We start from the raw sequence: 15,129 nt of genomic DNA on the forward strand, positions 1-15,129 counted from the left end.
GTTCAGTTGTACAGTGTCCCCCACCCACTCCTCCTACCCAACCTCCCCCCCCCCCCCCCCCCAACATACAGTTTCTATGTCAAATGTATATACTCTCTTTTCTGGACTCTTAACAATTGTGTGTATCGAGCCGTACCCATTCTGCAATCTGTTAATAAACTTTTCAATCAATCACTCAAGACTCACATTTTCGTATATCCATCCAGGCCCGGACTGGCCATCAGGACGTTCGGGACGGAAGTAAAGTGGGCTGGTCCAAAAAAACAAAAAACAAATGTGGGCCGGTGTGTGAGTCGGTGTGTGGGCCGGTGTGTGGGCCGGTGTTACGATTCGGCATGAAGAAGGACCCAATATGCTGACCCAAACAGTGTGTGAGTCAGTGTGTGGGCCACTAATGTGGGCCAGTGTGTGGGCCGGTGTGTGGGCCAGTGTGTGAGTCAGTGTGTGGGCCACTAATGTGGGCCAGTGTGTGGGCCGGTGTGTGGGCCAGTGTGTGGGCCACTAATGTGGGCCAGTGTGTGGGCCGGTGTGTGGGCCAGTGTGTGGGCCACTAATGTGGGCCAGTGTGTGGGCCAGTGTGTGAGTCGGTGTGTGGGCCAGTGTGTGAGTCGTGTGTGGGCCAGTGTGTGGGCCAGTGTGTGGGCCGGTGTGTGGGCCGGTGTGTGGGCCGGTGTGTGAGTTGGTGTGTGGGCCAGTATGTGGGCCGGTGTGTGGGCCGGTGTGGAGTGATATTAGTGAATTATATAGAAACAACACCCCCCCCCCCCCCCCGCACCCGCACCCTCCCTTGCCTGACCATGGCATTTAATGAAATGATGCTACTGCTCTGGGGGCTGAGCCCCCTAAAGGTCTGATGCTAGAACCGCCCCTGGGTCAGAGTTAGGGATAGGTTTATAAACAACTTTTAAGGTTAACATTATGACGACCGCCAATCAAACGCAGATGACTATGCGTGCACCTCATGGTACAAAAGCACCTCAAAGGCGCTTAAAACAAAATTACAAACATCACAAAACAAACTGGTCAGACTACTACTTGACCTGAACCCCAGAACCCACCTCACCCCTGCCCACTTTGACAACCTAGGATGGCTTAGATTAGACGACAGAGTACAGCAACTTGCAATGGGCCTGGTCTACAAGATACACTATACGACCGGGGTGCCCATGTACATGTCAAAATACTTCCCAAAGGTCAGTGAATACCACGACCACTACACCAGAGGAAGCTCAACAAATCATGTTAAACCCAGATTCGGCTCAAACAAGGGACTAAACACGTTTCGCAATTATGCCACAACAATGTGGAACGCCCTACCTAAAGCTGTAAAGGAATGTGAATCCCTACCCACATTCGAAACCGCTCTTAAAGAGCACCTACGGGAGGTTGCAATTCGAAACTGGCCACCGTAAATGCCCAAAACCCCCACCACCTCCTAATAGACAGTCTCCTCCCCACCACATGTATATATTCCCTCCCCACCGTATGTATATTTCTCTCCCACCCACCCACCCCCTCCTAATGTACAGTCCCCTCCCCATCATATGTATATACTCTGTCAGGATCTAGGGGTTACAGTACTGTATATTTGAATACCGTTTATGTCACAAATGTATCAGTACTAAATACCTATATGTCCCTATGCCATAAATGTCATGTATGTTGTGTATGTCATAAATGTCTATATGAATTGAAAATGGGGGACCCTGATGGAAACAAGACAAACGTCTTTCTCAGGTCTGCATCCCCTTAACACTTGTATGTATTGAGCCGTACTGTATTGTACCCATTCTGCAATCTGTTAAATAAAGTTTTCATTCATTCATTCATTCACCCCGTGCGATCTAGCATCAACATTTGCCTGGCGACCTTTTGCTTGGCATTCAGAGGGGGCGGAGCGAGGAACAGTGCCCATGAAAGGGGCGTGGCCGAACTGGTGGACGTTAATAAATACTCGCACCTTTCGTGTCTCTACTCACACCCGGAGTCAAGACAGGCTGATCATCTCACAAACGGTAATTGACTAAATCATTTACTTTCCAAAAATCCAATTGCAATGTTTCGTGATGATAGAAAACACTGTAGACAAGACAAGTAGGCTACTTGGAGAATATGACAGTTGCCTCAACAATTTATTACTTTAAAGTTTGGATTATTTGGCATGGCTTTAGTTTTTATTTACATTTACATTTAGTTTTTATTTCGTTTTGTTTAAAGTTGCATACAGATTCGTGCGGCGATACGCTGCAGTTAAGACATTTTTCTTTACCAAATTAGTATCTTCATCATGACCAGATGGATTAACGGTTGCTTAAAAATGCTTCAGTATATTTTAATTTAGGGTGATGATTGAACATTTTATTAACAGATTGCAGAATGTTAGGTTTGACATGCGCACATTTCACTTCTTGCTGAATGTCCCGCAAGACCGATAAGCTCCACGGACTCGGAGTGAGTTTCATTAACAGATTTGTAATTGGAATATCATCATATTTCTGTACTTTCATTCCCACCACCACCATAATACGACCACGTCCATTCATTAATTCATTCATTCATAGCCTATCAGTGGAATCATTAAGCAAGTTCTTCGTGCTTGTGCTCATTTCGTTATGTGCGCAAAGCAATATGCTGCACCAATGTTGGCAAATTCATGTGACTGATAACATCTTCTCTTCCTTCTCCCTCCAGAGGACTTAAGACTAACTCAGGCAACATGGTTAAAGTTGGTATCAATGGGTAAGAAGAACATTTCACCTTCCTCAATTTACAGAAACACTAAATCGGAGACCTCATTCATAATGTAATGTAGGCACCTGTGTGTGTTTATAACGTTGACCTGGCAATAATTGATATCAGGATATTGTGAGTGCAATACACTGGGAATATTGAAATGAGCTGAAGCACGTCATACAGGCGTTTTATTTGGGAACCAACAAACTCCCCACCACAGTTAGGAAGGACAGCTGAAACCCGTCCAATCTTTCGCCGTCGACTAAAGACTCACTTCTTCAACCATAATCTAAAAAAAAAAAAAAAAAAAAACCAAATTTACTGTCATGCACTTGTACTAATATACTAACATACACTGTAGCACTCAAAACTTGATGAACATTGTTACTCAGCTGATCAGAGTTGTGCCATTCCTGTTTACTTGTCGTACAGGTCTTGGATAAAAGTAAATTACTAAATGTAAAACAATTGAAGTGTATTGGAGTTCTACTGTGTCATACTGCCATCTAGTGGCCAGGCACTCTTACTGCCATCTAGTGGCCAGGCAGTCTCAAAACGCACAGCCTGAGTGGATTTTCTGTTCTTCTCCTCACAGATTTGGCCGTATCGGTCGTCTGGTGACCCGTGCTGCTTTCCAGGGCAAGAAGGTGGAGATTGTGGCTATCAATGATCCCTTCATTGATCTGGAGTACATGGTGAGTAGGGATGGCTCTGGGATTATATATGCAGTCTCACTGGAGGCTTTCAGTATGTCATGCTGAGTACAATTAGTTCTAAATAGTGAGCCTAAGATCGCTCACAATAAACATTTAGGTATAGTCAAAAATCACAAATAAAAATACAGTCTGGGATATACATTCTAAATTATACAGTAAGTGTAAAAGAAATGTTAATTGTCGATTTGTAAAGGTAAAAAGTCACAAGTCAATTGACTTATTGAATTGAATCTATAATGGGAGGTTTTAAGCAGTCAACGTTTTTGCTTTTGCTCCTGATTCATCGACTAGTCTCTGGTTGTATTCCTGCTTCCAGACTGGGCAGTATCCTGGGGCTAACTAACCAGCGCTCCTCTCCTCCTCATCATCCTCTCCCATAGGTCTACATGTTCAAGTATGACTCTACCCACGGCCGTTTCCACCATGAGGTCAAGGTTGATGGCAACATGCTGTCCGTCGATGGACACAAAATCCATGTGTACCACGAGTGAGTTCACCAGGCCCCTTTTTATTATTATACATGCGTTTTTAATTTGGAGAAATAAAAATCAAGCCAGCATGACTATATTCTCAACAATATATTTTGCTCTTTCTCTCTCAGGAGGGACCCCGCCAACATCAAGTGGGGCGAGGCTGGTGCCGACTATGTGGTTGAGTCCACTGGTGTGTTCACCACCATCGAGAAGGCATCTGTACGTGTACTCCCTCCTCTGTGCACCTCTTGAGAATATACCTTAATTTTGCTCTGCTAATGTGTACATTGTTGGCAATTTGAAAAATCGATTCATTGGGAGGCACGTGTCTCAAAATGTGCTTTCGATGCAACTTGGCTCTTTGGAGTGACCTCTGACCCCCTCCCACCTCCTCCAGGCTCACTTGAAGGGTGGTGCCAAGAGGGTCATCATCTCCGCTCCCAGCGCTGATGCCCCCATGTTTGTCATGGGTGTCAACCACGAGAAGTATGAGAATTCCCTCAAGGTTGTCAGGTAAGTTTTAACAAAAGAACTCAAGAAATCTACATGATCATCATCCAGGTTATTCACACTTAGCATTTCAATACCAGTCTGTCTATTGATCATATTCACAGAGGCTATTTTGCTCTTATGTCATGCACATGGGTGGGTTTCTTTTGGAAAGGATCCCAACCTGAGCATGACATAAGAGCAAAATGACCACGTGTCAATATAGTCAATTCTTAGGATCGAATGTGTACAAAGCTTTTCCTTTGATCAACCCATATTTCACACAAAACAAGCAGCCATACCATCCTATGTACGTTCCATTTTGGAGCAGCCCTACTGTGATTTGACACTGTTCCTTTACTCCGTTACACAGCAATGCTTCTTGCACAACCAACTGCCTGGCTCCCCTGGCCAAGGTCATCAATGACAACTTTGGCATTATTGAGGGTCTGATGGTAAGTCTTAAAAATATGTATAATAATAAATATATATATATAATAGACTCATCTAGGAACAATCGTTCAGAGATGTAACATAAATCGTCCCAAAACATAAACTGACTTGTGCTCCTTGTCCATCAGAGCACAGTTCATGCCATCACCGCCACCCAGAAGACCGTGGATGGTCCCTCTGGAAAGCTGTGGAGGGACGGCCGCGGTGCCAGCCAGAACATCATCCCCGCCTCTACTGGCGCTGCCAAGGCTGTGAGCAAGGTCATCCCTGAGCTCAATGGGTCAGTACAGAGTCCAAACACTGCCAGTACCCATACGAAAATGCAATATAGACAAACCTAAAGTATTCCTGTTTTTTTCTTTTTTGTACACTCTATAGAATGTTATTGTATTTATATTGTACTTGTTGACTATTTTACTATAGTTAATTTTCATATGGCTAACTCTGAAATGCCTATTGCACAAGAGACTTGTTGTTGTACTGTATGCTTTCTGATTACCAAATATTCATATCACTGTCTTGTTTTACACAGCAAGCTGACCGGCATGGCTTTCCGTGTCCCCACCCCCAACGTGTCAGTGGTTGACCTGACCGTGCGTCTGGAGAAGCCCGTGAGTCACCTGTCCTGCCATACTACTAGCTCACAACATTTGCTTGACTGCATTTTCTTTTATAATTTTTTTTCTAAATGTCATTTTTATGACCAGAGGCTTCTAAAGTCTGGTTCTTCAGACAGGAGTATTGATATCAACCCGCATCCCCCCCCCCCCCCCCCCCCAGGCCCCATACGAGGAAATCAAGAAGGTGGTCAAGGCTGCCAGTGAGGGAGCCATGAAGGGAATTCTGGGATACACAGAGGACCAGGTACGTGTGAGACCGTCTTTGTCTTTTAACAGCGGTGACGGACTGACGGTCATCATAACCAACGGGTGATATCACAAAGTGTCATGGAGTACAACATAAATTATTCTCTCTCTCCTGCCCAGGTGGTGTCCACAGACTTCAACGGCGACATCCGCTCCTCCATCTTTGATGCTGGCGCTGGCATTGCCCTCAACGACCACTTCGTCAAGCTGGTCGCATGGTGCGTCCTCAACCATCACACTCTCATATATACATATGCTTATGATCACATATTTGCACATTAAGCTTTGATCTTTTTGTGACCGCGCCTTTCTTGCTCCTCCCTAGGTACGACAACGAGTTCGCCTACAGCAACCGTGTCTGTGACCTGATGGCACACATGGCTACCAAGGAGTAAAGCAAGCAACCAACCAACCAACCAACTGCACTATGTCACATGACCCACATTCTCTCAATTCCAGAGTTTTAATATTTACATTTTAAAAAGATGTGTTATCTAGAACTCTGTCCGATTTCATTAGCTGCCCCAATGCCTGAGGAAGATTCCACAGCAAAAAGAAAATGCTTTTTAAATTGATGTCCAATTTATTTTTGTATTATAAAGTCCCTGTTCTGAAGGTGTGAAGATCTTTCTGTTTGCAGTGCTGAGGTGCTGCATTCAGTTGTGGAATAAAGTCCCGTTTGTGAGATATATTGCCTCTTTTCTTTTTGTCTTTGGAAAGGAAAAACTATACAACATGTAAATACAAACAATACCGGTGGGGGGGGGAGGAGATACATACTGGCCAGATTAGAATGATTAATGGCCATGGATTGAAGATGAGCTGCTCTGGCTTTCAGTGTAACTGACATTGACTAGACATGTGGAATCTTGCCCCTCACCTACTCCACCCTTTTTGTTTTTGCCAGATAATTGTTTTAACTGGGTCTCACACCAGCACGGTGTGGTTTTCTGTTCCCCTTGTACCCTCTTGTAGTCCAGTTCATTACCTGGTCCAGTGTAATGTAGCATGGCTAACCTGACAATTCTCAATTCTGGGCCTTGATGATTTGTATCCATTGGTGATATTGACATGAGGGCATCAATTGAATGATGAACTCCATTAAACCTGTGATTGCAGTATAGCTTCTATTCAAACACTAACTGTTTTACTGACCTTTTGAGGCTGGAAAATGTGTCTTCAGTTTATGATATATAATTAAGGCTGTCAAGTTAACGCACAATTCTTAACACCACTTTTTTTAACGCAATAACCTTGGAAATATATATTTTTTTTTACTAGACTTCACTCTGATGTATTATTGATACTATGTTTGTTTCTGATTAAGTGTGTGTGTGAGAGAGGGGTGTGAGAGATGAGGAAGGGGCTAGAGAGAAAGCTGGGAGAGCGTGAGAGAGGGTGGTGGGGGTGTGAGTCCTCAGCCCTTGTGTGGGTGAATGTAACAAGTTCCTAACGCTTTCTTTCCCCTATTATTTCATGCACACTTTATTCATTGTTTTAAATTATTTTCTTTAAGTTATTTTGTGCATCAGTTTTGAATTTGATGCAAATTTGCAATGCATGAGGGTCATCCTTTTGTGTTAAATGGCTGCATAAAGAAAGCATTTGTTGACTCATGTTGATAAGAGTATTAAAACTTGAAAAAGATTAGTTTAAGGTAGATTTAGAACAGATATGCGATTAATCATGATTAACTATGGACAATCATTCGATTAATCAGATTAAATATTTTAATAGATTGACAGCCTTGTATATAATATATTTGTATTATGAATACACTCACCGCAAAAAAATGTCATCAATGACGGAACTGAGGAAAACAAAAACAAACCATGTGAACTTACTCAATAATCAACTAGGCTGCAGTAAAAAACTTGTAGCCAATTACTTAAACATTGTAATGGGAAATATTAAAGGACTAAACGATGAGCCGTTTACAAATCATTCTGAGTCATTATTAATAATAATAATAGGAACGTTTATTTCACCATGGCCACAATGAAAGGACAGTTTACAGTCAGACAACATGTTAACACAGTAGCGTCTGGCCATAAACTGACCAAGAGCTCTAGTCAGACGTAATTAAATACAGTTGTCAAACGTAACATAATATATCATATGATGACGAAGGTAAACAAAAATGGTTCTCAGTCACTGGAAGCAACAACAACTTTGTTATGACTGGGGAGATGTTAGTCCATTGGAGTCTTCTTAAAGAGTATTGTACTGTACTGTACCCATTCTGCAATCTGTTAATAAACTTTTCAATCAATCAAGACACACACACATTAACCAGTCAAGCTGGTCACACTGAAAGTCAAGCTGTATAACATGATATCTCAACACAGATCTATAAGGACATGATAATATATTCCACGACAACATCTTCTTCACAAACATAGCCACAACACTGGTAAACACACAACACTAGTAAACAAACTACCCTCCCACTCAGGGCATTATGGGGTAGAACACATAGTAGCATACTACAAAAACCTAGGGGTCCACAAAGACGACTTCAAACTAGAAATGGTAACAACCGATGAGGTACTAAAAAAACTGAGCGCCCTCCAACCTAACAAGGCCACTGGCCATGACAACATCCCCTCCAAATTCCTCAGAGACTCAGCAGCCGCCATCACCCCAGTCATCACACACATAATAAACCTCCATAAAATAGGGACACATCCCCAAGGACTTCAAAATTGCGAGAGTGACCCCTCTGCACAAAAAGGGCAGCAAATTAGACCCAGGCAACTACCGCCCTGTTTCTATGCTTACCTCCATCTCGAAAGTCATGGAGAAAATAGTCTACGAACAGGTCGAAAAGTACCTGGTGGAAAAAAATCGAATCTACGAATTCCAATCTGCTTTCAGAACATCCCACTCCACTGACACATGCCTTCTCCATTTGAACGACCACATCAAACAAGAGGTGGACGCGGGGAAATACTGCGGCATGGTCCTGCTGGACCTCCAAAAGGCCTTCGACACTGTCAATCACTCCATTCTGATTTGACAAGCTAAAAGCAATTGGTTTTGATAGTGTAACTGCCCCCCGGCATGGTGATGAAATAAAGATGCGGTTATGTTTCGTACAGGTGCTTTTATTCATTTTCTCTTTTCTTTTGCATTTTAGCATAGCAGCACTGTAGCTTTTCTTTTGTAGTCGTCGTTGCACCGTGGTTGTACAGGTTGTGACGGTTGCACCGTGGTTGTACAGGTTGCATCGGTTGCACCGTGAAAACTATGACAGTCAAAACACAAACATACACAATTAGTTATATTGTTCACAGAACCACAACAAAGCACATAATGCGTTCAAGCAAACATTTGAACTTAATGATATCAAGGGTGAACTCGTCTTCCATAACAAAAGGGCATTTAGGGAAACTAATAATAATAAGTAACGTTACTTGTTCGCAGTGGTGCGTTATTGAAATCATCTGGGGTGACACGCACCACGTGCACGCGCGCTCCCTGCGCGTGCGCGCGCTCCCGCGAATGCGCATTTAATGTCCCCTCGCTTGGGCACAGACTAAAGACAGTGCCTAATTGCCTCTACGAATGGAATGTAACACGTCTTCACAACAAGGTTAGGTGTGAATGTGTCTGAGAACGTATTTAACACACCTGACGACCGGAGCTATTGATATGCAAATAGCGAGTGAGGTCCCACACCGTGCTACCCCGTCCCATGAACAACGCATGCCTGCTTGTTCGGCAGCAGGTGCTCTTGATTAGAACCGAATCAGTCAGTGCACCACTTTACATGGGAATTATGTTTGATAATGTTATGTATATTGTTTTGTATGTTTATTGTTGGTTTTATTTTAAATTTTGTGTGGACCCCAGGAAGAGTAGCTGTTGCCATATTTTTTAAATTTTTATTCCCCCCCCCCCCCCCCCCTCCCTTTTCCTCCGTTTTTCTCCCATCCCAATGTTAGTCGTTATGCCAATTCCCAATCCCCTTCCTGGTCGCTGCGCACCTACCCCCTACAGTCGGTCTGGGAGAGTGGAGGCTATCACATGCTTCCTCCAACACATGTGTAGCCAATCAACCGCTTATTTTCACCTGGCAGTGCGGACTCTCACTGAGAGGGTGTAACGTGTGGAAGGATCACACTACCCCCCCTTAGATCCTTTCCTCGCTGAGCAGGCGCCCCGACCGAACTGTAGGAGTCGCTGTTTACAATGACCAGGACCCACCCACCGGCGAGCGCCTTGCCCACTGCGCCACCCAGCCACCCCAGCTGTTGCCATTTGTAACAGCTAATGGGGATCCAAATAAACTTAAACTTAAACATAAATCAAAGTCAACTTTGCTCCTTAAGGTATGATAATATAGATATTGTTATGGTCACTGTCATAGAATGGCCCCTAGAGTAACCCTTGTACAAACAAGGGACCCAGTGTCTCACGCAGGCAGGCACTCACAAGGGGATTGAAGGATGAAAAAGGCAGTGGATTGGTAGAGAAGTATTGGAGGGAGAGGGACAGGTTAAAGAGCCTCAGATACCACACTTTCTCTCTGTCTCTTGTTCTCTCTCTCTCTCTCTTTCTTTCTCTCTATCTTTCTCTATCTCCCCCTCTCTCTTGTTCTCTCTCTTTCTCTCTGCCTCTGCTTGCCTCACACTGATAATTTCCCATCCAGCTTGTCAACGGCGGAGAGAAGAAGAGCTTGTTGACCTGCTCTTCACAGCAGCACTGCTGGAATGGAATAACATAGAGGTTTAAGATTATTATAAATACCTTAATTTAACAGTAAAGATGGTTTGACCAAGTGAAGGGAGTCTAAGAGAAAGAGGAACCCTACTGATTGAAGGTGAGTAGAGCTGCATGTCTTATACGCTATACACACTCATGAGTGTATCAGATGATGAGATGCTCTATACTCATGGTGTGTCAGATGATGAGATGCTCTATACTCATGGTGTGTCAGATGATGAGATACCTTCCTGCTGGTTGGCATGTCGACATCTCCTGGGTCAGGTCCAGGCTGGGCTGGGTTGACCAAGCTGCCTCTGTGGAGTGCAGGTACCAGTAGAGGGAAGTATTCGGTTAGAGGTGGTAGTGAGGGGGGGGGTATGAGATGAATAACGGAGTATTGATCCTCTTCCCAGCATAGTGGTCTGGTCCTCATCCTGATAATGTACAATTATTGATATTTTCAGGATTGTTTAACTAGCTGCTGTGATAATGTTGTGCTGACTGCCTCATCGTAAATTAAGCTCACTGCTCTCTCTCTCTCTCTCTCTCTCTCTCTCTCTCTCTCTCTCTCCCTCTCTCTCTCTCTCTCTCTCTCCATCTTCAACTCTCTTGGCACTTAGCTGATTCTATCTCCTTTCCTCTATCTGCTAAGCCCATGTCTTACCCCCATCTCCTTGCCTGTCTCTCTCCTCCCTCTCTCATCTTTCTCCCCCAGGTGTAGTGTCAGTATTGGGGGATGGCATGGTGCTGGTTGTTCACTGTAGGAAGAGGAAGAAGCCCCCAGAACTCATGACCATCAACCTGGCTATCTGTGATTTTGGATACAGCCTCTTGGGGGCGCCATTTGATATCATTTCCAGGTAATGAATGTGTGTCTTGAAAAATGTTGAATATGATGTGACAACAAATTCATAGACCTGTTGTGAGTGCAATACTCACCTAGAGACCAGTGTTTCTTAAACAATGGCCCAGGAACAGAAATGGGCCATTGGCCTGCTTCTGGTGGGTCCCCTAAACAATTAATGCACTCATTTGTTTAAATGACCTTGGGTCTCAGGACAAAACTAAGATTCATTATGCCCATTCTGTAATCCAAACATAAACAAATATGTAAGAATTCCCCCTGCAAGGGGGTTGTTTACATTGGAGTAAATCAGGCCTGCATTCTGATTTACAATGGGTTCAATAACTTCTGCGAATGTGAATTTACCCCACATTTATTGGAAAAAAAGGGAGGTGGGTATATTGGAGCTTTAAAAGTACTCTTGATCTTAAACCACTAAAGTCATCTTATGTCATAATAAACAATGATGATCCATCCCTGGATCTTTGTTTAGTGGCAGATTGTGTGTTTTCCTCCACCTTGTGGAGCCTGGGTGGAGCCTGGGTGTCTGGGGAGACGGGGTGCTTGTGGTCCGGCATGCAGGGCTTTGTGTTCTGCATTGGCTCTCTCATCTCATCACCCATAGGTCTACATGTTCAAGTATGACTCTACCCACGGCCGTTTCCACCATGAGGTCAAGGTTGATGGCAACATGCTGTCCGTTGATGGACACAAAATCCATGTGTACCACGAGTGAGTTCACCAGGCCTTTTTTTTATTATTTTTTTTTATTAACTATACATGCGTTTTAATTTGGAGAAATAAAAATCAAGCCAGCATGACTATATTCTCAACAATATATTTTGCTCTTTCTCTCTCAGGAGGGACCCCGCCAACATCAAGTGGGGCGAGGCTGGTGCCGACTATGTGGTTGAGTCCACTGGTGTGTTCACCACCATCGAGAAGGCATCTGTACGTGTACTCCCTCCTCTGTGCACCTCTTGAGAATATACCTTAATTTTGCTCTGCTAATGTGTACATTGTTGGCAATTTGAAAAATCGATTCATTGGGAGGCACGTGTCTCAAAATGTGCTTTCGATGCAACTTGGCTCTTTGGAGTGACCTCTGACCCCCTCCCACCTCCTCCAGGCTCACTTGAAGGGTGGTGCCCAGAGGGTCATCATCTCCGCTCCCAGCGCTGATGCCCCCATGTTTGTCATGGGTGTCAACCACGAGAAGTATGAGAATTCCCTCAAGGTTGTCAGGTAAGTTTTAACAAAAGAACTCAAGAAATCTACATGATCATCATCCAGGTTATTCACACTTAGCATTTCAATACCAGTCTGTCTATTGATCATATTCACAGAGGCTATTTTGCTCTTATGTCATGCACATGGGTGGGTTTCTTTTGGAAAGGATCCCAACCTGAGCATGACATAAGAGCAAAATGACCACCGTGTCAATATAGTCAATTCTTAGGATAGAATGTGTACAAAACTTTTCCTTTGATCAACCCATATTTCACACAAAACAACACAAAACAAGCAGCCATACCATCCTATGTACGTTCCATTTTGGAGCAGCCCTACTGTGATTTGACACTGTTCCTTTACTCCGTTACACAGCAATGCTTCTTGCACAACCAACTGCCTGGCTCCCCTGGCCAAGGTCATCAATGACAACTTCGGCATTATTGAGGGTCTGATGGTAAGTCTTAAAAGTATAATAATAAATATATATATATAATAGACTCATCTAGGAACAATCGTTCAGAGGTGTAACATAAATCGTCCCAAAACATAAACTGATTTGTGCTCCTTGTCCATCAGAGCACAGTTCATGCCATCACCGCCACCCAGAAGACCGTGGATGGTCCCTCTGGAAAGCTGTGGAGGGACGGCCGCGGTGCCAGCCAGAACATCATCCCCGCCTCTACTGGCGCTGCCAAGGCTGTGAGCAAGGTCATCCCTGAGCTCAATGGGTCAGTACAGAGTCCAAACACTGCCAGTACCCATACGAAAATGCAATATAGACAAACCTAAAGTATTCCTGTTTTTTTCTTTTTTGTACACTCTATAGAATGTTATTGTATTTATATTGTACTTGTTGACTATTTTACTATAGTTAATTTTCATATGGCTAACTCTGAAATGCCTATTGCACAAGAGACTTGTTGTTGTACTGTATGCTTTCTGATTACCAAATATTCATATCACTGTCTTGTTTTACACAGCAAGCTGACCGGCATGGCTTTCCGTGTCCCCACCCCCAACGTGTCAGTGGTTGACCTGACCGTGCGTCTGGAGAAGCCCGTGAGTCACCTGTCCTGCCATACTACTAGCTCACAACATTTGCTTGACTGCATTTTCTTTTATAATTTTTTTTCTAAATGTCATTTTTATGACCAGAGGCTTCTAAAGTCTGGTTCTTCAGACAGGAGTATTGATATCAACCCGCATCCCCCCCCCCCCAGGCCCCATACGAGGAAATCAAGAAGGTGGTCAAGGCTGCCAGTGAGGGAGCCATGAAGGGAATTCTGGGATACACAGAGGACCAGGTACGTGTGAGACCGTCTTTGTCTTTTTAACAGCGGTGACGGACTGACGGTCATCATAACCAACGTGTGATATCACAAAGTGTCATGGAGTACAACATAAATTATTCTCTCTCTCCTGCCCAGGTGGTGTCCACAGACTTCAACGGCGACATCCGCTCCTCCATCTTTGATGCTGGCGCTGGCATTGCCCTCAACGACCACTTCGTCAAGCTGGTCGCATGGTGCGTCCTCAACCATCACACTCTCATATATACATATGCTTATGATATTTGATATTTGATATTTGCACATTAAGCTTTGATCTTTTTGTGACTGCGCCTTTCTTGCTCCTCCCTAGGTACGACAACGAGTTCGCCTACAGCAACCGTGTCTGTGACCTGATGGCACACATGGCTACCAAGGAGTAAAGCAAGCAACCAACCAACCAACCAACTGCACTATGTCACATGACCCACATTCTCTCAATTCCAGAGTTTTAATATTTACATTTTAAAAAGATGTGTTATCTAGAACTCTGTCCGATTTCATTAGCTGCCCCAATGCCTGAGGAAGATTCCACAGCAAAAAGAAAATGCTTTTTAAATTGATGTCCAATTTATTTTTGTATTGTTGTGGCTGATGGTTGTTTAACACAGCAGGAGACGATATTTCCAATTGTAACAAGTAGGTAATTTATTTAGGAAAAGAAGTTCTTAACAGCAGAAGCTATGGATCGAGCAGAGGATCACCACAGCTTGAACAAAAAACACTCTCACTCCCAATCCCTCTGCTTGTCCCCTAAATCCCCTCTCAGTCCTGCCCCCCCATGACAGATATGATGACGTATCATATCATGTCAGATCTGACATGACGTACATTAAGATGATACGTAGATTTAACATCGGAGAGAGATAAGAACATTAAGAACATGAAGAGAGATAAACAAGATATGATGTACACACACGATATGATGTAAAACATTAAGAACATTGAAGAGAGAGTGAGATGTGTGTGTGTGTGTGTGTGTGTGTGTGTGTGTGTGTGTGTATGTGTGTGTGTGTCTGTGTGTGTGTGCGTCTGCGTACAGACGTATGTGTATTGTATGTGTGTATTGTGTCACAGGGAATGTGTGTGTGTGTGTGTGTGTGTCGGTGTGTATGTCTGTGCGACTGTGTGTGTCTGTGTGTGTGTGTGTGTGTGTCTGTGTGACTGTGTGTGTCTGTGTGTCTGTGTGTGTGTGCTGTGTCTGTGTGTGTGTGCTGTGTATGTGTGACTGTGTGTGTCTGTGTGTCTGTGTGTGTGTGCTGTGTCTGTGTGTGTGTGCTGTGT

The 15,129-nt window shown here is 43.9% G+C and overlaps 2 protein-coding genes across 2 annotated transcripts; both read left to right on the forward strand.

Annotated features, from left to right (window-relative positions):
• Positions 1-1,929: 1,929 nt before the first annotated feature.
• On the forward strand, positions 1,930-6,419 carry LOC311245807 (glyceraldehyde-3-phosphate dehydrogenase). The gene is made up of 12 exons (XM_084335795.1): positions 1,930-2,015; positions 2,692-2,739; positions 3,329-3,428; positions 3,830-3,936; positions 4,051-4,141; positions 4,320-4,435; positions 4,785-4,866; positions 4,993-5,144; positions 5,397-5,475; positions 5,645-5,728; positions 5,851-5,948; positions 6,056-6,419. The coding sequence occupies exons 2-12, from the start codon at positions 2,717-2,719 to the stop codon at positions 6,123-6,125; spliced, it is 1,002 nt and encodes a 333-aa protein (XP_084191921.1). The 5' UTR covers positions 1,930-2,015; positions 2,692-2,716; the 3' UTR covers positions 6,126-6,419.
• Positions 6,420-11,403: 4,984 nt separating this feature from the next.
• On the forward strand, positions 11,404-14,415 carry LOC311246614 (glyceraldehyde-3-phosphate dehydrogenase-like; the record flags this gene model as incomplete). The annotated part of the gene is made up of 10 exons (XM_084336763.1): positions 11,404-11,442; positions 11,910-12,016; positions 12,145-12,235; positions 12,414-12,529; positions 12,890-12,971; positions 13,094-13,245; positions 13,498-13,576; positions 13,738-13,821; positions 13,945-14,042; positions 14,159-14,415. The coding sequence occupies 10 exons, from the start codon at positions 11,404-11,406 to the stop codon at positions 14,226-14,228; spliced, it is 918 nt and encodes a 305-aa protein (XP_084192889.1). The 3' UTR covers positions 14,229-14,415.
• Positions 14,416-15,129: the final 714 nt, after the last annotated feature.

The sequence above is a fragment of the Notolepis coatsorum genome (genome assembly GCF_963971535.1).
Source record: "Notolepis coatsorum genome assembly, chromosome: 19".
Lineage (NCBI taxonomy): Eukaryota > Metazoa > Chordata > Actinopteri > Aulopiformes > Paralepididae > Notolepis > Notolepis coatsorum.